Source organism: Apteryx mantelli, chromosome 2, assembly GCF_036417845.1.
Source record: "Apteryx mantelli isolate bAptMan1 chromosome 2, bAptMan1.hap1, whole genome shotgun sequence".
Lineage (NCBI taxonomy): Eukaryota > Metazoa > Chordata > Aves > Apterygiformes > Apterygidae > Apteryx > Apteryx mantelli.
The window spans coordinates 101,575,296-101,599,733 of NC_089979.1; the positions used below are offsets into that span (position 1 = coordinate 101,575,296).

The 24,438-nt window shown below is 37.9% G+C and overlaps 1 protein-coding gene across 1 annotated transcript in view; it reads right to left on the reverse strand.

Annotated features, from left to right (window-relative positions):
• Positions 1-24,438, reverse strand: part of FHOD3 (formin homology 2 domain containing 3) — a 119,558-nt gene that overhangs the window by 7,050 nt on the left and 88,070 nt on the right. Inside the window, exons 11-15 of the mRNA XM_067292172.1 lie at positions 19,662-19,852; positions 18,469-18,661; positions 10,263-10,431; positions 7,880-8,041; positions 7,032-7,069 (exon numbers count right to left, since the gene is read on the reverse strand). Of these exons, the coding sequence (XP_067148273.1) occupies positions 7,053-7,069; positions 7,880-8,041; positions 10,263-10,431; positions 18,469-18,661; positions 19,662-19,852 (732 nt within the window). The 3' untranslated portion in view covers positions 7,032-7,052. The remainder of the gene's footprint in view (positions 1-7,031; positions 7,070-7,879; positions 8,042-10,262; positions 10,432-18,468; positions 18,662-19,661; positions 19,853-24,438) is intronic.

Consider the following 24,438-nt stretch of genomic DNA (forward strand, 5'->3'; position numbering starts at 1 on the left):
AAAGTAGCAAAAGTATAAATCACAACAAAAGTATTTCTGTAGAAAATGTCAATACCAATCTTCTGTGACTTGAGAACATGAATAGCTTTATTTCCTACATATACTTGTATCTCTTACTTCTTACCATCTGCTCATGTCTTGCCAGTTTGCCTTCAGCTTGTTCTTTCTCGTAATAAGGAAAGTGCCATTTGGCCAAGAAATGGCCAGGGAAATTTGAGCACTTGAAAACCTATGTGGAGAAGCCCACAGGAAGCTGCAGAGCATTCACTCTTTTTGATTCTTCCACTGGAGAAGGATCTCCAGCAGGGAGCAACATCCAGCTGGAGGAGATATGGCACAAGGACATGGCAATGGTCTGGTTATGTTGTGGATCTTGCTGGGATGTATTATGAGGTAACAAAAAAAAATTAAAAGAAGGGCTATAGGCTTTATGTACTGCCAGGATGTACTCTTTGCTAAGAACAAACTCTGAACAGTGGCTACCTCTGCCTCCATGGAGCAGCACGTCTGCGCAGGCATTTAATCATATGCAGTGACAGTCACTCTGAAGTCACTAAGGACAACTCACTATAGCAGTAGTTTTCTCCTTGTCCCTGTATGATGTCTTCTGCATTTATAATATTACATACCAGGGCATGTGAATGTTTGTATAGTGTTCAACATCTCTCTGCTTTCTCTCTGTAAATTGAAATAAAAAATATGTGATTTTATAAAAATTGTTTATTTAATTTTGCCTTCCCCAATCAACGCAATGTCTTCTCACACTCTTTTTTTTAAAAAAGAGCTGCTTAATTTTGAACAAGTACTAGATTCCACAGTATCTCTGAATACTGGTAATGGAATCCAATGCAAAGTTAAGGAATGTACTGCAGACTGTGATGGTACAAAGTGGGTTACTTTTATATCTGATTTTCCTTATATAAAATAAAGCTGTTTCAAACAAAGTCTGAGGATATGAGCCTAAAAACAAATAATTGCATCAAAATAAATTTCATTACAGAAAGGTCGCATAGATTCCTCTGAAACAGTGACTGGAAAATTAATTCAAACCTCTTTAAAGGTAACTTTACTAGGCTTTTAAACCAGGCTTTCAAAAACCCTCTTGTTTTGAAAGATACATAATGCAGAATTGCACAGAATGATGGTTATTTCACTTGCATGGTGCTAAGACCAGGAGAACATTCTTGAACAAAACTTGAGATCCTGCAAGTTAAATGATGCACTTTGAAAAGGGCATACTCATGGAGACTACCAAGCAAATACATAGGAAGTGTATTTTTGATCAGTTAAAAAACAGAATGTCTGCCTACATTTTAATTTGTCAAGATCAGAGTTATTTTAAAAGAAATCTATAAAAATAAATCAACTACACACTGCAAAGCAGAAAGAAACTGAACATTCATACATACATACATATTTAGGAATAGCAATAATATCAGCAATTATAATTATACATAGTCAATTATAACTGATCAAAAAAAAATACAGAAACAGCTATTCAGCTCAAAATAAATACATTGATTTAAAACTAAATTAGAAATCAAGGTGAGACCTATAGGCTGGTTAAATTATTTGACCCCTGTCTAGTGTTCTCTCCCCTACAGCTGTTGATAGTGGCCTCTGGCAGGTATGAGATACAGGATTACATAGGCCTCAACCTGATCAGTTATCTCAATTTCTATTACTTACTCTGATAGCTTCATTTATTATTCATTCATTTATTATTATTAATTGTATTTATTATTTATATATGTACGTATTTATTTATTTATTTATTGTAGACCATGAAGTTATTTCTGTCATTTTCACCATGATCGTACCATCCTGTGTACGAAGCAATGTCTTAAACATCTTAAAAGGCATCCAAAAGACACTAGCTATCTTGGCATCTATTGAACATAACCTCGCAGCTGCCAACTTTTTAACTGCTTTATCTTACGATTGATTTTTCACTCAATAATTAGATTTTAATTAACTTGATATTGACTGTCTGAAGACTTGGTACTTTCTGTGAGGATAAACAGCCTTTGATACTGAATACCATCTGTGATACATTTACTTTTTCTAATTGCCAAAATTTTGTGCAAAATGTGCATCACTAACTAGATTATTCTGCCCCTCCTCTAACTCCTGATAGAATACAGTTACTCAAATCCTAAATGATTGGTTTCAAACTCTAAGTGAAATTGCTTGCCTTTAAAGCATTTTATGCAGACTTTCTTCTTGTGTAAGGTTTTTATTTTTTTAATGCATAATTTCCATTAACTCCTGCTTTTAGTCAGGCTATAAATACCAGGAAAACAGTCTCCCTCCTGGTATTTTGGCACTTCTGTATCTTTTCATAGCCAGAAAAAGTAAGTGGAGAGACATGAAAATGAAAAATAATGAAAAAAGCAAAGAAAAGAAAAACATTAACTGGAGCACCCTATGAATTCCAAACAAAAATCCCACACCTCTGGAGTCAAATATTCACAGATCCAGTGTTTTGTTTACAAATATGTTTCCAAAGTAGCACTGCATGTGTTTCTAAAACTTGTCTCCAGGCCTGGTCTTCTGGCAGAGTTCTTTTCCACATTTTTGCACCTTTTGACAGTGTGCTAACTCCTATTTCACTTCTACCCAAGGTGGAATTTAATATGAAATATCTGACCTGGGATGTTCTGTAGCTAAGTTTAATCCATTAGTCCTGAGCTTACTTGTCTAAGATTCAGATACTCTTAGTTCAATTTCTATCTCCTTCACGGTCCACTTGTAGGAGTCTGACAGATTACTTGATTTGTGTCTCAGATTAATTTCTGCAAGATTAGGACAAGAAGAATTTCTTACTCCCCACAAGACATTACACAAATAGACAAATGAATCCTTATGAGGTGTTTCCATATCTCAGAGAGGTCAGTCACAGGGTATAGTATTAGGCTAGCATCTGCTTCCAAAACCTAATAAAAGAACAGGGCCTTATCATCCTCTCCTGACTCTTTTTTTAAACAGCAAAAATAATTTGGATCAAGTCCTCTCATTCAAATATTGTATTAAATTCCTAGTCAGTTATTATCTGCTCCAAACCCATTTCTCTAACTGAAATCTACAGCAGATTTTAATTTTAAGAGTGCACACACAGATAAATGCTCTGAGATAAAACAAGGAGGAAAACAAGCCTCTTGCTATGCTGCTTCCTCATTCAGTGCCTCCATCAGTATCCAACACAACAACCACTGGAATATGTGCTACTTGCCATTGAGTATTAGAATCACACCTGGGTCCTACGTTGTGTTATACCGTTCAGACACATAAAGGGTCAGCTCAAGGTCCAGGGGGAAACAACGCTGTATAGTCAAATCATCTTTAAAGATCTAGCTCCTTGGCGCAGTTCTCTGAAACAATTTGTTGGCCAGAGCATGTTGGGATTCCCCACTTGTTGACAGCTATCTGGACTTTTAGGGAGCCAAGAAAGACGGTTTCAAGTATGAAGGCTGCTAATACTAACAATTTATAACGAAAGAGGAAGATACCAGAAGGTTCGAGTTTAATCCTCCTTCCCTTAAGCTAACTGCTAGTGAGATGCTCTGATTTTGCTATCCTGTGGCTTTAATCAATATTTGAACAAGGTAATGAATCCTGAGGACTTTCTCTTGGAACTTATTTTCTGAGCTACTCCATGGTCATTCACAGGGGTCAGAAATCAGCCCTGTTTGGCTCAATATTTCCAAGTATTGCTCTGCCTATGCTAGAATTAGTACGAGTGCCTTCTGTACAGTGATTATTAAACAGGAGTTTGATTTTCGTGACCCTCAGTCGTGGCAGTAGTATCATACTCCTGATACAGACCCATTAATTTCAATGGCACCAACACAGAGATGGCAACTGCACAAGAATGTAGTCCTGAGAATGATTTTATGTTAGGAGATGGATGTTTTAAACAAACAGCCACAACAAGAAGGAAAACAGTATTAATTTCCTATTTGTCTATCATTGAGGATTTTTTTAAATTAAAATGTACTTAAGTAAAGTTTTTATCCTATTGATGCTATTGCTAACTTTTTTTTTTCTATTGCCGCAAAGCAACTGTGGCTATAATACCTACTTCTTCTTTTCCTCCCTCAGATAAAAGCAATTGCCACAGGTTGGTTCACTGTGGTGTGAAAGTCTCATTTACTAACAGGATTTTCTAACCAGCCCCCCTCCCCTTTTTTTTTGTAATAATTTCTTCTATTACCTCACTTCTTGTTGCCTTCATAGCAAACTCTGGTTATCTACCTTACATGTACTTTTTTAAATTCAGTCCTCTTTGTGTTAAATATCCTCCTTTCTTCATTCTTGTTTTCTTGAATCTCAGTGGTGTATCATACAGAAATTTCCATTTTCATTCCCCCAAGTCCAGTGGTGCACAGTCTGTAATAATGTTCCATAAGCTGCTAAAATTAACTTTAGCAATTGTATTCATTGGAATGTGGACTATCAAATACAGGGATTCTTAAAACTTCCTTATTCCAATTTTCCTTTGCACTCATTGTTTGTTATGGCATCGTTTGTGAAGGTCATCCTAACCTTATGGGAGAACCAGATAATCCTAATTATATTATTATTTTTTTTCTTTGCTAAGTTGAATAGCTCCCCATAGTGTTATAGCAACCTTTCCGACAAAAAGCTGCCCTCAGTCTTCAAGAATGGAAACAACATATTTTCAACCCCAATTTGTATTTTATGCTTTTAAAATATGCTGAACCAATATCTCTAGAGGCTAGAGTCTGTTGTTTACACACAGAATAAAGACCTCGGAGAAAAAAACAGCACAAGCTTCCCATGGCAACTTTCCTTGAAGCTGTCTCTGAAAGACCACCTCAAGGGGTGACAGAGCATTTCAGTTTCTGTGGCTCATTCAATCTTGTGGCTTTCTGATGAGGCTTCTAATGAAACAGTACAATTGTAATATTGTTTTCTCATATATAACAGCAGCCTAGTGTGTCTGGTAGGCAGGTCACTGAACACCCATGATGAGGCAATGACTTCCAGTTGTTATTGTACTTCTACACATCTAATTTTGTCTTTAGAAATCTTCAGTGTGTAAAGGCCTAGCACAAAATAAAATTCTCTCATTGCAGATCATCACAGGAGCTCAGTCTTCATGTGCTTACTGTGTGCCTTAACCTTCTGTAGTTCCTTTCAGCTTCTGCTGAACAAATTCCTTCCTACTTGTTCTCAGTCACCTCCAGTCGTATCTGGATTTATCAGTTTTCCTTCATATTTTCAATGGCTATACCAACAGATGCAGAAGTTTCCATCTGTCTTTCGCTGGACTCCTCACTGCCGTATTCCTCCTCACAATTTATGGTTCTGCTGATTGCTTTGAGATCTCAGACTCTTCCACATCATTAATATCTACCTAAGCTCTCTGCATACCAGCTACAGTCACGCTGCTCAACAACTGCAAAAGGTAGTGATTCAACTGAACTTGTCAAAATACCTCATTTTCCTATTAAAACTATTTCTTGAATGCAACTGAACCTTTTTCTGTTTCTATTTTCCTCCTAGTTATAGATGACTTGAGTATTGCTTGCTTTTACTTCAACTTTTTCTGTCTTTATCTGTCAAATCCCTCTCCCATGAGAACCTTGCACCTGAACCACAAGAAATATTTACAGTGCAAATGGATATAAATCTTTGGGTTTCTGATTTTGCTAAAAACACAGAACTCAGTGCAGGTTCACTAAAAACTTTGCTAAATATTAAGTGAGCCTCATGATTTTCAGTTCTGTGTTAAAAGCAGTGAGACATACGCAACACAACATGCAGTGAAAGCTTTTTCTTTTAAAAGAGTTTTACTTTGATGTTCATAAATAGTGTGAATACCAAACTCGCAGCAAAAGCCAAAAGATGTGTATGGGAACCTGAAGACTGAACCAGGTGAATCAACCCACCAGATATTAGGGTCTCTTTGCTCAGCAGATAATAAATATCATAGAGTCTGCTAAACCATTCAAGTGTGCTTAAGATCTAATTTCTAATATGTTCATGCAGGACCTGTGTTATATTTCTACCAGGAAGATTTTCTCCTCATTTAACTTACAATCCTACACTTACAGGAGCTGGTCTCTGCTCTTCTCCTGGAATGCATACAGGTGCCATATTATCAGTCCAGCCGAGTGTATTTTAAAGCTAAACTACCTCATTTATTCATCATCCAGGTGTATCAACTATCACAGTGAAACAGTTTAGTTAAGATACTCTCCTTTCACACTTTCTTTCGGCACATGTCAGCTGAAAGGGACACTAAACTACTGAACTTTATGTTTGTTTTGAAACTGCCTTTTAATCCACTTAAGAGTCTCATCCAGATTTTGAAGAACAAACAAGCAAAAGAGCTGGATTCTATCATGATTAATTACAATGGAAATCAGTCCCAGCCTAAACATTTACTGACTCCCTAATCCCTGTTAATGTTTTCACTAAATTTGTATGAAAGGCAGCTTCACAGAAAAATATATAGTATTTTTATTATCATCATCCTCTTTTGCTGCAACAAGTGCTTCCTTGGGAAAAAGGTGTCTGGTAAAGAACAGAAATACAGCTTTTTGGTGTGTGTGCGTGGGGACAGTGTTGCTAACAGAGGAATAGTTCAGCATGGGGTAAACCACAGAAATAGGCAAATGTACAGGAGCTTTGTTCGATATGCACAAGCCAACTAGGGCAGTCAGCACATGTGCAGAGCACCACAACTGTGTGGGGAAGTGGGTAGTAGCAGAGGGTGATGTCGCAAAGACATATGGCATAGTGCATGATGGAAAGTGAGACGGACAATCCAGTGTCAGCTCATTTTCTTTGCTGAAAGTCTGGTTCATCTAAACAGCATGTCCACTTTGCTTTTATTCTTGCCACATGCAGAAGTTTCTTTCTTAGCATGTTTGGGGAAAGTGAATATGCTTTCAGCACATGCTAGTTCATAGCAATCGATTACTGCTTATACCAAATGCTTTTGATCACCAGCTATATTAGAACAATTCCCCCCAAAAAGGTCCGTGTGATTTTTCACTCACTGTTGTTGTCTCCTCTTTGTCCTAACTTCTCAGAAAAGCTAAAAAGATGGATGGAAAGGTAGTCAAAGAGCCACATATAGTGAATGACATTAAACATCATAATCTTACGTTCTTTAGGTACTTATCCGTGTCACAGTAACTGCCATAGTCCCTGCACATTAGGAAAAAAGCTAGAAAGACCATCACCTCTTAAACACTGTACTTACTAAACTGCAAAATCAAATTGCTCATACTCAGGTGCCCGAGTTCAGCCCTGTGGCTGTACTACACCATTGGAAGACTGTCTTATAAATGGGCTATCTTTTCTTCCCAGGGGAAGTTAACCTAGTCTATAACCACTTTGCAGCCAAACAGCACCAGAATAAATAAACATTTTGTTTTCAGGGCTGCAGAAGGAGGGTGTACAGAACAATAGAGAAAGATTTTAAAAGGTGAAAATCTCTCAAGCTACTATTTGCTTTATGAATAAATTCAGCTACAGATACAACTACTACTTTTTATGCGAGTTCATAGTACCTTATGGGATTTAAGCAGTCTCCATTTGAGGTCCTGATCTGACTTCTCTAGTTATCAATAAATACTGTCATCAGAGAAGCTCTAAAGCACCATAACACATTTTTCTTCTCTTACTGCTAAGGACAGTTCAAGTTTTCTAGAACCCAGAGTGACCCGTTGCACACAACAGCATTTAACCTATAATAAAAAGCATATATACCAATCATAAATACACACTCAAGCTACTGTGTATTGGCAATGCACGTCTCCATACTAAGAACCAAGTTCATACACCAACATAGATAAATATATGCACATATTTACTGTGAGAAGTTTAATAGCCATATACTCACATGACTTCCTGTTTGCTCGTGACCGCTTCCTCTCTCTAGGCACTGCTCGCTGGCTTGGCACTTGGGTGGCGGACTTTACAATGCGATCCATGATCTCATCTGCTGCGTCATCCGTTGCGTTAGGTGAATCATCGTTGCCAGCGTTCCATGAACCAATACGGCCTGGAAAAGGCAAGCAAACGAATTTGAGGGAAAACAGAAGTCTCTTGAGTCACTTTGGTTTTGTAATTGGCTTTTTGTAGAATTACAGTGGGCAGTTCAGTCATTGCTACTTCAAACTGGTCAAAGTAGATGACTGCCTAATGCAGAACATTTTAAAATAATACCCTAGATTCTCTGCTGTATCAGCAGAGACTGGAGAGCTCAAATGCAGTTATAACTTTCTACTCTCCTCAGCCTCAGAGTTCTAGGCTTGACCATACAACTGGCATCAGTCTGTTAGAGTCTGTCTAGGAGCTGGGGACAGCTGGAGTGATGCATGACCATGTTTCCCTTTGCTCCTATTACACAGGAACTAGAAGACATGTCAGAGAAATTGATGCAAATCTGCAAGACAGATCCTTCATACCAAAAAGAGAAATGATCCGTCTCCAAGCCTCCGTATCACAGGCTTGCAAAGAGCACAAGACAAGGGGAAAAAAGTGGTTTGACATGTCTCGTTGTCCCTTTCACAATGAAGAATTTACCCTCTCATCACAAAGTTGTATCTGTCCTGGCACAACTGCATGTGCTCTTTATAAGCAGAAAAGCAAGAGTTGTTGGCAAGCTGAAAAGCTATATAAGCAATTTTGGTTAAAACCACTAACAAACAATCAAGCCATGTCTCTGAACCAAAGCTCTGGCACTCCTTACTCCACAGAGCTCTCTGTCAGATGCATCTTTTGATTCCTCCACTGTGGACTACTGGTCGGCATGCTCTTCGTTTCTGAATTATTTGAAGGCATGTATGTAGGGAGAACACTGACAGCAAGTTTTGCAAAAGAGTGGGTGTGGTAAAATTTCAAACAGCTAAAAAAGCCCTGGCGAGACCATTCTGTATCACTTCCCTGACGTCAGTAAACAACAGCTTTGATTAGCAGCCCATTCCCCTGCTTTTTCCTGGCTCTTGTCACGAGCAGTTCTGTTATGATAGCGCTCCGAACAAGCTTCTGTCTGGCACACTCGCTCTCTGCCTCTGCTGTTCTTCAGGGGAACACAGACTGACTCCTGACACTCCAGGATTACTTCAGCTACTCGGCCTGTTGCAGAGCAGCTTGAATTATTTCATCTGTGTACTTTAGCTACTTGGTTTGCTTCTTAAATGGGGGCTGTGAAACCTCTAAACTGGGCAGGATAAGAGTTAAAGCCTTAATAAGCAGCACATGGAAAAATCCCTATGAGTGGTGGATGCTCTGGATGCGATATCAGAAGTGCTAAAACGGAATTAGGAAAGCATAAGATAGCCAGATGTGAGGGAAAAGAAATACCAGAACTGAAATGGTGCATGACCTTTACTCGAAAACCATCTTCCAGATATCATTTGTGAAACCACATACGTGGTACGAGGGAAAGGTGAAAGAAGGAAAATAAACAGGTGAGCCCAATGTCTGTAAAATGATTTAGCAACAAGGAAGTGGTTTACTGGCTGCTCTTGCAAAGAAGTATACCAGTGAATCATGTCTTGGACAAGAAACGGAGATACCTCACTGCCAAGGATGGTTGTACCAGTGAACTCTTTTGTCAGAATATCAGGTGTTGGAAACAGCAGCTTGAGTCAGGTTTTTATTTCCTCTGTGTCAGCTTTCAGAAATGACCAGTGCTGACACTTGGAAACAGCAGAGGCTGCAGGCCTCAGAGGAAGAGGTATCTGTCAGGACAGCAAGGAGATGCACGCTCCTCAGCTGCACTAATCCAGCAGCATTGCAGTTTAGCAGGGCAGTGGTTAAAAGATTCACCATCGTTTTCCTGCTCCTTTTCCACTCCCCAGTCATTCCTAAAAGACTGCAAGGCCCTTTTACTTCAATTCCAATAGCTACTTTGTACTTGTTCCTGTTGAAAATAAGAAGAAAATCAGACTGTGTAGACCCCGTTTTGATTTCACAACAAAATGAGGAATAAAAACTGGGGCATTAGAGGGCAGCCCAGTTGAGAGGTGAGGATTTCTGCAGGCTTTTATTCTTCACGCCCCCTCACACAGCCCTGGCTGCAATCAACATGTCAAACTTCAGGCAAAGGCTTCCACATCCCTATGCCTCAAATCACCGACTCCAGGATGGAAATATCACTGGTTTTTTTCCCCCTTCCCTTCTGACCCTTTGTATCATAGGCACTATGCAAGTGTTTAGCCTGCCGCGTGGCTACTGGGTTGCAACAGACGTGTCTGCAGTAGAAGCCTGGCGCTCACCTCGGCTGGCTCTGCTCCGCGTGCGAACACCCAGCGCGGTGGTGCTCTCCCCGCTGACGGAGGTCTTCAGCACTGCCTTCATGTGCTCGTGCTCGACCGCGTCCTCGGCATACTGCAGCCCCTGGGGCTGGCTCTGGGACAGTGGCGAGCTGCTGGAGAACTTGCCAGTCTGTGGGAGGAAAACCGATTTGCCGTTTAAGTTACATGGCCCAGGGTAGGTTTTAGCTCTACAGAGCACAAACAGCAAAGAGAACAGGCCAGCGTTCAGACCATGAACTGCACGGAGAGAAATGCAAGGTCCTTGTCCTCACAGACTGATTTAGAGCGTGGATACTTTCCAAAGAGTAAAAACAAACACTTGCTCCTCTCTGACACCACCTACCCTCGAGCAGAAATAAACCAGAAACAAGGTGGTTTCAAGGAGCAGATAAAATGAGAGAAAAACAGATGCATTAGCTGAAGCTTTATAATAGTTTTGACCTTCTGTCCAAGAGTATAAAGTATAAAGCAAAGACTTGCTTGGAAACCTTCGACCTGGGCAGGGCTTAGTCTGGGGTCAGATGTTACACTGAGGGGGACAGAATGAAACCTGACACAAATAAGAATTTTTTTTTTCTGTATCATCACCTTTCAGTAACAAGGCAGAGTTGGCAAAGTGGTCTATGAAACCACCTTTTCCTCCCTTATCTTTCCACACTGCTACACAGAAAACTTTCAAACTGCTCTAAAACACAAATACTTACAGTAAATTTTAAATATACTACCAAATACACACTGAAAAACCCCAATCCTACAACAACCAGCCAAATTATTCTATGGCCAAAACACAAAAATTGCAGTCAGCAGTTAGGAGAACAAAACAAAACCTTAAACAGATTTTGGAATCTGCCCTTTGCTTCCCCGGCCTCCCTGTGATTTCTTTGTCACCACGACAACATGCACAACAGTGGCTAAATTAGCTGCAAATACATAACATATCAGTGTAACAGGAGGCACCAGTTACTGAAGAAATCCATCTAAAAATGTAGCCAGGTAAATCACAGCACAAACTGACACTTTCTAAGGAGAGTTTTTGCAAAAGAATAAAAATTTATAAGACATCATTGTATTTTGAAAGTGGGAGGAGTAGGCTGTTTTTTTCCTTTATCAGCCTATACCTACAAAAGGCTATATTGATCTTCACTCCATTCTTCTTATCTACAGAAAGACTAAAACCAATTTAAAATACAGTTCTACCCTGAAAAAAGACAGGCTCTCAACAGCAAACAGACATCAGTAGTTCTATTCCTTTGATATTTTCAGTCATATCAATCCAGCATCAGAAACCGAAATACTTTTCTTTTTAACCTTTGTTATTCCTAGAGATTCAACACAGACAAAGGAAGGTGTGCTGCATTCTATCCTTCTGTTGCATGATAACATTATTTATTAATTTGATGTTATCAAGGCAGTCAGTTAAAGCATGCAAACCTTCAAAGCCTTTCTTTCAGATGATGGTAAATTGGAAGAAAAGAATCAGCCCTACTTTCAGAGCTTAGATTGAGCCCACAGGGCTGTTAGACTGCAAACTGAAAATATTTAATCTGGAAATCAATGAGAGGATGATGCTATTTTAACATAATGACTTTTCAGAATAATAGCAAGTTAACTGAATAGCAAAATAATAATCCCTACAAGGTACTGAGCTAAATATACTATATGGGATTATTTTTGATAGTGAGAGGTTTGTTTGTTTGTTTGTTTTTTATAATGTTAGCTTGCAACCTTTTGATGTGGAAAGTGTGCAAGTGCTAGAGTATCACATGTGAAATTAAAAGACAGAAAAACATTTAACTTCTATTGAAGTTCATGCAGTTTTTGCCTACAATGGGTTGTAAAGCTAACCAATATCCATCTCAGAAAATAAAAAAGGATGATGCCTTTCCATAACTATTAGTTAGAATTCACACAGGTTAGTTAAATGTTGGCATAAGAAAATTAATTTTTTAAATTTTCTTTCTGCAGCCCATACTATACAGCATAAATCATCACAGGGGGAGAAGCTCTATAGCCAGAAGTTTTACTCCACTTCTTTAATTTTCAAATGTTTGTGCAAATTAATGCGCAAATCCTAGCCTCTCAAGCAAATGTCTGCCATTATGAAACACTGAGCATTAAGCCACATTTTTTATGGTCAGACAACTGAACAAAGTGCTAATGCTGAACAAAAAATGCAATGCATAAGAGATACTCCCAAACCAATAGATTGCTTTATTGTGAATATAGATGGTGCATTATAGTTCTTACATTATTTATTCACTCATTTATTCATTTTCAATCTTCAGGAGCACTTTAGAATAAATACATGAACTACTCCATGGCTCACCTCTTTGGAGACTGACAAGTCTTTCTCACAAATCACACAGCAAAGATAGACTCATTACAATTTGCTTTGCATCCCTATAGCCTGATGCTTTTGAACACCTTATAAAATAACAATATTTGGACTTATACGGCTTCACATTGACTGTGAAATTATCATGGAAATCCTTAATGCAGAATAACTGATGATACCCATAACATTCAGATCATTGATCTTTTGGGTATTAGAGATACTTTGCAGTTTAGTAAACAGACACTGAGGAAAAGAAAAGAGGAAACTTAAAATAATTAAGGCTCAAATCAGGATATCCTTATTCGAGAGAACATTTAAGCAAATGGTTAAAGCTGACTGTAAAAATGCATTCTTACAATAGAGCCAAAAAGCTATGAGAAAAATGTCACGGTTCATAGTCCAGTTGAGCAGATGGAGTTGAGCAGTCCATACTAATTGGGTTAGAAATTAGATGTCACAGCACACAGGGCATATGGGAATGACATGCTCTTTCAAAGAAACATACCTCAGCATCCTCCTCTTCATCGGTCTGCCAAAAGAGACAAAGGACAGGGCGGAGAAGGACAAACAGCAAGATTTAGGAAGGACAGTATAGTCAAACCACGACAGAGTAAGAGATAACCATGGTATTGTTTACACAATTATAGGAGGACATATAAATACAAAGTGTATATGGAATTCATGTCTCAGACAATCAATTCGCTAATCCCTTTTAGTCAATGAACAGTAATCCCGTTGCACACAGTACAGACTGTCACTGTCAGTAGGATAAGATTTTAATTTTTTCTGATTTTTCTGAGAGAAATTATGAACCGAAACTATCCCTGACACATTCCATATCTCTCCCTTGAGTCATGCTATTGCCTGCCCATATTTTGCCCTCTGGAAACTGAGAGCACTAGAAAAGACTTTCTCTCCTTTTTCCAACTGTGTTCAGAACAGGGAGGTCCTGCTTGCTCTTTCTCCCAGTGCAGAGGTCAGCTTCTTGGCAATTCCTTTTCTCTACCCTTAGACTGCTTGTTTTCATTCTTTTTTAAGCTGGAGTTTCTCAACTTTAAGCTCCAGTTTAACAGAGCACAGAAGTCAAGTGCTGAGGAGTCTCTGAATACATGCTTGAAGTTCTTCAGTAGTTCCCTGATACCAGACCCTGGAAATTAGAGATGCAATTATCCTTTGTCATTCAGGGCTTTCACCCTCTGTGACACCACACATGTAAAACTACCTCGAGAGTCACAATACATTAAATGTAATGGGCATATCAAAATGTTACAGCATGTGGAGTGTTCTTAAATTTCAGAGTCTTAAAGGGAATTACAAACTGTTTAGAGCTGTGTTCACAAATACCTGGAAAATTCTTCATTGGGCTGTAAGATACTCCACATGAAAGGTTTCCAAAGTGAAACAGTTTCTCAAGTATCTGGGCTCCTTGTTTCCCTAATTTTCTTTATTTTTTGTTTTTAAAGTATAAACATAACCCCAAAATTCTGGTGTATCTTTTTTATTTTGGGGTTTTGTTTTGTTTTTAAAAGAAGCATTCCACTAAATCTACTCCCCTCCCTTGTGTTACTAATACATACTTTCAACCTTATCTCCTTCTCAATTATGATTTTTTTCTGGGATTGATGCATTCTGTTCCAGAAACATTCATCATTAAAAATGAAAGCCTCATTTACTTTGGCTCTCATCTTAGTTTCAGCACAATCTCCATAAGAAGATTAGCTGGGAGAGTGCTGAGCAGCACATTAACATTACTTTTTAAGGGTATGTTTTATTCTAAGAGTGAGATGCTTATTTTTCTTTGGACACAGTGGCACTGACAGAAACACAGGCAGATATTTTGCAGAGGGACTTGGGCAGGTATGTTCCCTTTGCATTATGAAAAGATCCATTCGCTTTTTCCATCCCTCAGGGTGAGGAGGGGGGAATCACACCGCAAAGCAATTCTTCTGAAAAAGGCCACCGTTCACTTTTTGGCACAAATAAGAAACAGAAAGGAGAACAGGAAGCAAGAACATATTTGTATTCTAATCCATATGTAAAACTATCTAATAAATAAAAGGCAGGAGGAGAACAAATTGAGCTAAACAATATGCAAAAGGCACTCAGGGAAAGAGGTAAGAGCAGAGTATGCACATTACATTATAATTTTAACAGGCAACGTCACAGCTGCTAGCCTTCTTCCACATTTAATCTAGGTAAAAGTAATTGGCTGTGGGCTTTTGTTAAAGGCAACGTACTACTCTGTGCTTGGCTTTTCTCATCTCTAGTGTCCAGGGCTTTTGCCCTTCTAGACCCAAAGCTACTCCAGTGCACAGGAGGGGCAGTTCACAGTCCCCTTCACATTTCCATGTCTGGAGAATCATCTACCCCCAACAAGTACTGACAGCAGGAGCCAAAGTAGTAAAATGCATGAATCAAACTTTGTTCTTTCAGGGAGGCAATCTGCTCTCACCCAAGTGTATATATTGGGCCTTTTCTTTGCTTTTTCATTTCATCATTATAAATACACTGAGAAATGTTAACAAGCTAGGAAAACATTAATAGATGTAACATTACCAAACAGCACTGGAAGAATATTCCTACGCTGAACACCTCCTGAAGGCACAAGCTGTTACTTGTAAGACAAAAACACTGCTCAATTCTTCTATCAATATTGAATGTCACAGGACAATTCCTGGAGATCCTCCAGAATGTTTTCTCCTCCCTCACCCTTCCTTTTTTCCTTTAGGCTAGCATTCGTATGTAGTGGATTTTGCCATTTAAAAATATTATTTCTATTACATAGCAATTTTGGAATTGAAACTCTCAAGTATCGTAAAAAGCAGAGCTTCATAAATCTAGGAGACAGATGCTTATATTACCTACTCTTGTTAAAAATCGTTAAAAAAACCTCAGTCTCTATCTCTACAATTGCTTTTTTTCCTCTGTTTCACTTGCTTGTTATTTTTAGTGTGCCTAAAATGAATGACTGCTATCACTGGCTAAAGCCAGATAAAAGTTTCCCCTTGAAACTGTGGCAGCTCACTGTTCCCACCACCTGATCCCGCTTTTTTCCCCCTCTCTCTTATGCAGACAACATTCTTTGAGACTTAAACTGACAGTGCCCAGTCCATTTCAGCTATTAAAAAACATATAAAGATCTCAGTGTTAAAAGAATAAATTAAACTGGAAATATTCCTCATAGTGCCCTATTCCACACGAGCAATTGTTGAAGGTGAGGAAAGTTCTCCGTGCAAAGAGCCAGCACCCTTCTGCCTCCCAAGTCTGCAGGGGGTACTGAGGATTAAGAGATAGGTGCCTTCTCATTAAGAACTGGACTGGTTGGGTTTTCTGGCTTATTCATTTCCCATTTTGTTGCAATCCCCCTTTTTCTGCCTGAAAACAGTGCACTGTAAGGTGATAAAAACGGGATCCCAAGGAGACTCTCTAAAGTAGAGAGTGAGGTAAATATCAAGTAACATCTGTTCTAGTGACCCTTGGTGGAATCTCTGCACAATCCTTTTAGGTTGCTAAAAGCAGACATTAAAATTCCATGTGATTATTTCTTATTAGAATTACTTTCTACAAAGAGTTTCTTTCCAATGACAAGACCTGAAATTTCTTAAATCAGTATTTTCTAACTAGTTCAACACCTTGTCAATGCATTACAGATATATCTTCCCTTTCCAATGCATACAAATATAAAACACTAAGAAAATCAGAAACAGATACAAACCACAGCCAGCATGATACTACAATAAAACTCCCCCTTTTCATCATCCTCCACACATAAATAGCTTCCATCCTGCTGACTTAGAATCTTGTTTTGAGGTAGATATGACTTTCAAGTTCTCAAAGGAAGCTGTGACAAATAAACTGATGCAACTTTAATTCTGTTTTACCAGGTACTGCAATCCAATGAATGGAAAACGAGGCCACATTACTGGGCTACACTTAAATAGTTTTAAGAAGCCATATGGTCTCCTTAAAGAAAATCTCTATCAAGGAAATGTCAAAGAATGTTTTTTTTTTACTCTAATAGGCCTTTTTTAGCTAATAGAACCATCACACAACTATGAATTAGTGATGGGCAAGTGTTCCCTTTCTGGAAACCTGGGACCTGGAAGATAATTTTAGGTGGAATACTAGCTGTCAGGTGGCATTTAATTCTTGTCAAATCTTAACACCATCCTGAGCTGAACAGACATCTCCTTCCTATAATACACCTTTCTGGGAAAGGCCGAACTGCCTCCTCTTATCCTCTCTTACATTTGCAGAAAATGGCCATTGTCTCCGGCTTCGCTCTTTACTGACTAGCCATCAACTCTGATCCTGTCTCTTTTTTTAAAGGGTCACTGCTCTCTATTTCCTGAACCCAGTATCTGATGATCAGATTTCCTTCTTCCTTCACATTTTGTGAAGGCACAGGATTGGAGAAGCTTTCTCAGTCCTGCCACAGTCAGTTCTCCTGGACAGATAATACAGAAACATTAGGTCATGTGCTAGGAAAACAGGAACTCCTACACATCTTAGCTAATAATAAGTATTATTTAAACTAGCAAAAGTATTGAAGCTATTTAAGGAAATGAAAATTTTAATTCACCAATCTCTTTGGTTAATGCTATCTTTTAACCTCTCTGCAATACTGCAAAAAAACTGCGCAGCAGTTGAAGAAAAAAGTCTCCGTTTCTCAGTGGTAGTTTTGAAAATTTTTATGACTATATTATACCCTTCACACAAAATCAGAGCCCCTTCCTTAACATGAGGCTAGACCAAAAGGAAAATCTTTTGAGATAATAATACAGGTTTAACATTCCCTCTAGATGAAACAGATTTCCAAATTTAAAGAGGATACTCCCAGGAAAGATCTACAAATGATTGTGAGTCAATGACTTAAATACAATCTCAATTTGGGTCTGATATATATATATATTTTGACCTAAGTTGCCTGAGCTTTTGGCCATAAAACTGTAATCAGCTTAGGACTTTTCATGCCAAAGGCAGGGGTAGCTTCATATGCGACGAACCACTCACATCTAATCGAGACTCCAGATTTGGATTTTGAGACAGCTGGAAACTTTTATTAAGTACTGGCACATCTTAAAACTTTATTTGGATTGAGTCAAACTACATCAGCTTAAAAAAAGATAAAAAAATCAAGGGTATTTTGAAGTTTACTATGCAGAGAAAACTAATCTTATTTTACCAGTATAGCAAGAATACAGTCAGCAAGGTTTGCAAGGAAACGTCTAATGTGCACATAAATTCATCAGTTTTTTCAGAACCCCAGAGCAGTCTGTTCCCATAAAGTTGGCTACTTTGTGCTTAAAAGTTAAGAAGAAAATTGGTCCGTATGTGTGTGTTGGTATGTGCATGTGTGTATATATAAATATAAAACAGTAAGATTAAAGAATGTATGTTAGAATATTCAAGAACAGAGATTAAAATTCCATTTTACATTCAGTTGTAATCACTTAAATGTATGGTTCATCATTTGAATCATGCCCTCAATTAGGAGCCTAATTTTCTAGTTTTACTTTTTTATATTCTTGACTGATTAGGTACACACAAACCCTGCTGTATTCTAGAGCTTTTGTGCACTGCCTGTGCAATGAGAGACGTTCTTTTTAGATGCTTAATCTCGGCTTGTTCACATTCTATAAATTAGTATGCAGTAAAAACATCCATAATCAATGACTTGCAGCTTTTGACTTCTAAGAGAACAGAGTTCATTACTTATAGCAAAAGAACTCCTTCAGAATAAAAATAAAGAAAAATAACACTTCATATGTGACATTCACTGAAAGAAAGTTTTACAAAGCCACACTGTGGTAGATATATTTTGCCACTTACATCTGTGATCATTTTCCCTCTGGTCTTGTTTCTTTCCCTGTGGTTAGCTCGTTTCTGTTTTTGCTGCAAAACTCGTTCCCTGGTGGTGCGGTATTCCAGAGCAAATTCACTAATAATTTTGCAGAACTTATTGATGTTGACTTCACGTATTGCATAGGGAGGATGGCCCATAAATAACAAAAATGAGTGAAACCTGGAAAACAACGAGTTCATGAAAAAATCTTTCTTAGTTTCTAGGAAAAAAAAACATTTCAGTGAATCCATTTATTATTTTATTAACTCCCATTATTTCTTTTGTGCTACAAAATTTTCGTGGATTCTTTGCATAACATTGGCATGCTTTATAATTAAAAACACGAAAGTCTAGTCTATGATAACTTCATCCCAGCTCATTTTCCCAGGCTGATGCAGGAGATAAGATGTTTATGGAACTCCATCTACTTTATATTACTAATTTGGCATGTGAATGAGCAATTTCAGTTATAGAATAAAATATCTATTAAGTTTAAATTCTATTTATTTGTATTAAGCAACTTCAAAGAGGCTGTTAGGATGTTGGGGAAAGTCTAGACAAGAAGAATGCAGATTTACAGGCTAGCAAACAGGGGAAGAAAAGAATTTCTGCTTCACAAAAATGACCATAAAATTATATTAACTCCCAAGTACTTTAATTTGGGATACTCTCTATTCACATTTTTACTACTTCTGTGGCATTCAGAGATTTTGTACTACTTGCAACTTTTACTGTTGCTTCTATATTGCATGATTTACAATAGCACACAATGTTTAAATGCATGTCAACCCCTTTTAACTACATCTATATCCTTGATGATAAAAAGTTTTTTCCAATCTCAGACAGATGCAATTACATGGATACATTTTTTGGAGAAGTCTACAGTAGTAGTTGCAGTACATAAAAGGAAAAAAGGTTATTTTTCTTATTTGTACAATGCATATGATAAACACAACAGGAATCTGGTGAATTCATCAGAAATACTGAAACTTTCTGAAGTGAGGATCTCTCTTAAATAGGTGTCTATGACAAAGTACTCACCACCTATATCCTGGTGAATATGCTTGTTGGAATATGGATTACACACTCAAAAACATAATATTTATGATGTCATAATTTATAATTTCAACAAGCCATTTATCAAGATATTGCTGTAGCTATCACCAATCTAATGCTGTACCTGTTAATTATTCTTCTATGAACAATCTTCAGGATTATAATTCTTTCTGCACAGTCCTTAAGGAACTCGGACATTTTTTGCTTTAGAGTTGGCCTCATTTCATGTTTTGCTATAGCCTTAAGGTGATCCCATGATGCTTTGCACCGTCTTTCCATCTGACACAAGTTTTCCTGGAGTTGTTCAAAGTCAACCTGGAAAAAAAAAAAAGAAAAAGAAAAAGAAAATTAAACACTTTAATCAAAAACACTGCAGTAGAATGCTTGGATATCTGAACAGCGCAGTTTATGTATAAGAAAGGGCCAATGTAGCTGCAGCAAGACATTAATACACATTATTAATAAGCTGCTAAATAATTAAGAAGTATCTCTCTGTTTGTCATACTTTATCTAGACATGAAATGCTAGTAAGAAAAAATGGAAAGAAAGAAATATATCCATATACATTTATTTATATTTTTGGTCTTGGAGGTCTACCATCTAAAGGAGGGACAATAAAATATTGTAGTTTGTTTTTTCCCTTGCTGAATAACTTCATGGCTACACCAAAAAACTGCATGGCTCAATTATTTCTGCTGGGGTAACACAAAACTTTAGCTTTTTCTTAATCCTTTTCTCTATTACTCATAGCTTTTCATACCATGCTTGCTGCTCGCTGTTGTATCCAGCCAATGCTTCTCCAGTTTAGGAAGCACTTGGATATATTCCTTACTCATACACTGACTTGTTAATAGGTGATCTACTGCTAATTAAAAATTTCACAGGCCAGAACTTTTTAAAGCTCTATTCAAAGTAAGTGTCATTTAGTGATCTCAGCACTAACTTGCATCACTTGATATACAGTATGACTTTGCTAGCTTGCAACAAGATCCTATAATGGCTTTGAAAGTCTGTCAACACAGTTAAAATAAATTATTGCATCCTACAGAAACATTCTTCAGGACAGAAGCCATTTCGTTCCACAGAAGGGGAAAGAGAGGCTCTCCTTTACTCATCGACCAAAAAAGGTGTTCAAATTGCAATGGTCTGGAGAAGTCATTTAGGATGTGTTTCTAACAACTGGACTAAGTGCATTAACTATCTAGTCACAGCACACCATATGAACACAGCAAACATAAAACTGTCCAATATGTTCTTGAATTCCAAAGACAGGAAAATTTTATTTTATAATGCCACTTCACAATACAGATGAACTCAAGCTATAAAATATAGATTTACCTCTCATTCCAAAAATGGCCCTTGTGCTTGAATGGGGTTTAATTTTCCTATGTGTCCTAAAAGCTATGGCTATTCATGGCTGAAAAAGAAATTAGTCTTGGATACAAACTAGTCCAAATTTGGAGAAGTTTGGACCTAGATCAGTTCAGGTTGATCTCTAATAGAGATAGGTCTCAATGTAAGATTTTCTCTTTTTTTTTTAAGCCTCAAATTCCTGATATTGGTTCCAGCATCACTTTGCTATATACAACACAGAATAAAATTTTCAACTGTATACAGCACCCACTGCTGAGAGCTGTACTGACTACAGCCACGAGAAATGCATTATTATTAAAAAGCTCCTGGTACTGATTTGACTCATTTTTGCCCTGATTTAAATTGGATGCCCTGATGAATTTTTCCTCTTACAAGGAAATTAAAACACCTTTTGATCCATTCTGCTATTTAGAAAAGCCCTGCAGGCGGAACAGCTGTGGGGTTTTTATTTTCATTAGAATATCAATGCATACGTTTAAATAAATAAAAAAAAAGAAGCCCTCCCCAGGTCATTGTTTTCATTGTTGATGATAAACACATTGCTGTTGTCCATAGATGGTATATCTAAAACACACATGGGAAAAAATACCAGCATTCCTATTGGGAAAAAAGATGCTGAGAGGAGGCATTTCTAAATCTTACTACAAAGAATTATCCAGCCTGGCTGGGGAACCCTCTCAGTTGCTACAGCTGAGCTTTTTAATTTTTATTTTATGACATGACAACTTTCACTGGAGACAGAATGAGTTTTAATGTATCAAAAAACTCTCAGGTTCAAGTCTCTGTGGATGAAGAGAGAAACAGAATCTACTGCATCTCTGTAAGGTAAATGCTCTAGGTCTACAGTTAAGTGAAAATTTTTCACACGTGATACACCATAAAATATCTGTTTCCTCTAACCATGTTGGTGCATGGTCTAGAAAGTGCTTCCCAACAGAACACTAACACAGCTAAGTCTCCAGATCTTTCTTAAAAATAAAATAAAATAAAATAAACAAAACAAAACAAAAAAACCAAAACCAACCAGTCTGATGACTGTATTTTTCCTACCAAATCTTACAGAAGCGAGATTTAAAAGTTCAGGCTGAATAGGCTCACAAGCAAAAATCTGAAATTAAAGATACCTAGACTCTTCCACCAGTGGTGTCAAATCATTTGGTAGTTTGAAGCACTAGAGTACTTCCCACATGACATTTGAAACCACAGAAAAAAACAGGCTCCCCCCGCCCAACAGCAATAGTACTATGTGATGCTCTCTAATAGGAAACAGTGTAATGCAAGTCACCCTCAGTGCATCTCCTCTGCTTAATTTATACACCTTGTTTTCATCTCTCCTCTGTCATCTCCTTTCTTTTTTCAGTGTTCATTTTCATCTTTCCTGAGGCTGTTACTCATACCATTTCTCTCCCACATGCTGCCCCTTCAGCCTTCCTCTCCCCCGTCCCTCATACACACACACAACCCACTCGTGACACAACAGCAGAGTTCCTCCTACCAGATTTTCACCTCGCAACATGCCAGGACCGTCAGGCAGCAGCTCCCAAGAGGTCACAAGCAGTGAAAGTACCCGTGATGAATGCGCATAGCAGACCTGTTCACCCCACAGTTAGCACCAGCTCAAGCTCGCTGTCGGCAACTTGCTCGCCTACCACAATTACACTTAAAGAAAGCTTGAAAGGCTTCAAATGCCAACAACTTGCAGTGCAAAAGGGGTTCAGATAAGCAACTAGCCATAACCTTTATAGCATGGCACAGTCAAAGATCCTCTAATCATTAATCTACTAACTGGACTTCCCTGCAATTGTATATACTTGCAAACAGGATCCAGGATGGCTGTTTTGAATAGACTAGTAGAATGTAATTATTCAGGCAACATGCTAGCAATTAGCGTATCCTAAGCTTATATATCTACCCTCACCTAGACAGGCTTTCTGTGGCCATTTTAAATAGTTGTATGCCTTTTTAATTGGCATTTAATCCTATTGAAGTAACATGCTCTTATTCTGCAAACTCTTACACTTTTTAGGCCTTGTAACGTGTTGGAATATTAACAACACAGACAGCTACTAACTCCCTTAATTATAAACAGCTGATTTCAGTGAAAAGCATGATCCTAGAGAGTTTGTCACCCTCAGATCCTCTTCTCTGTTCACAGTCTGCAACTGTGTGGCCAACAGCCTCTCCATTTTATGCACATTTGTATCATGAAACAGCAGGTCCTTGCATCAGTGAAAAATGCAAGTACAATGCAAATCCATCAGAAAAACAACAGTTTAGCCTCACTTTAATTGAGGTTACTGACTGTGAAAGATGAGCTCAGTGTTCCAAACCTAGATCAGTATTTGTACACAAAATTTTCAAAGTAATTACTGTGTTCAGCAATATCCTTGTAATCTCCTTTTTGTCATTGTTGCTATTATTGGTGTTTGGTTTTGGATGTCTTATAACACTGAAGGTGTTACAAATGTCTTATAACTCTAAAAGTGATGATAAATGATCATTGGGATGCATGCTGTAGCTCGGGGATAAGGAGAACAAGAATTTGTGTGGAGTAATAATGAGAATTATTTACTCTAATCTACATAAAGCAAACATAAAAAAGCATATGAAATATCATACTACTTTCCTGCCAGCACCACATCATTCTCAAGGGAGCGTAGATTGTACTTTTTATTTATGTGTTCATTTCCAACTTTACTAATTAATGTTGCATAATGGTAGAAAGAGATGAATCATATTTTTTTCTTTCTTTCTCTCTTGAAGGGACATATGCACTAATTCTTCCTTCCAGCTGGAACACCATACCGTGACTAAGATGGAATTTAGATGAGTTTCACATCAAATTGTGCCTCCACGAGACAACAGAAGAGGAGGTTCTCAGAGAAGAACTGCTGTGGCAGTATTTTATAATTATGCTCCACTGAACAAAGAAACAGCAATCTGAAATGGTCATTAAGACTTTCTCGCTGGATAGCAGCATATCGATGTTGTGTCCAGCCCCTGGGATTTTAAGGAAGGTGGAAATATACATTCCTCTTCCTCCTCCTTAACTCAGTACACACGTGTGCAAAGGATATGCAGCTTGCTGGTCCTGCTTACTATTATCTTATGCTACAAGTTTAAAAATAAATCTCTTTTTCTCCTTAGGCAAAAGAAACAGCAGACTTCAGCTCTTGTTATGCAAAATAAAAATGACTTTTCCTTCAGACACTCTGCAATGTTTATTTTGATTTGTAAACCAATTTAGAGAAAGCAACTTTCTAAATGCTCCTGGGATATATTTGATATCTTCCTCCCTTCTCCTGCCAGGTTCCTCTCCATTGACAACCACAGCAGCTGAAAAATATTCAGAACAATTTATTTATCCATGAAATCACTGGCTAAGCACCAGTGTTCAGTCCTCTGAGAAGTACCTATGTAGACATTGTTGTACTCCAGTTGGGTATCCAGAGATGGTTAATCCAAAAAGGATTTAAAGACTATTTAACATAACACAAGCCCTGAGAGGTCAGCCTCATTCAGGAAAT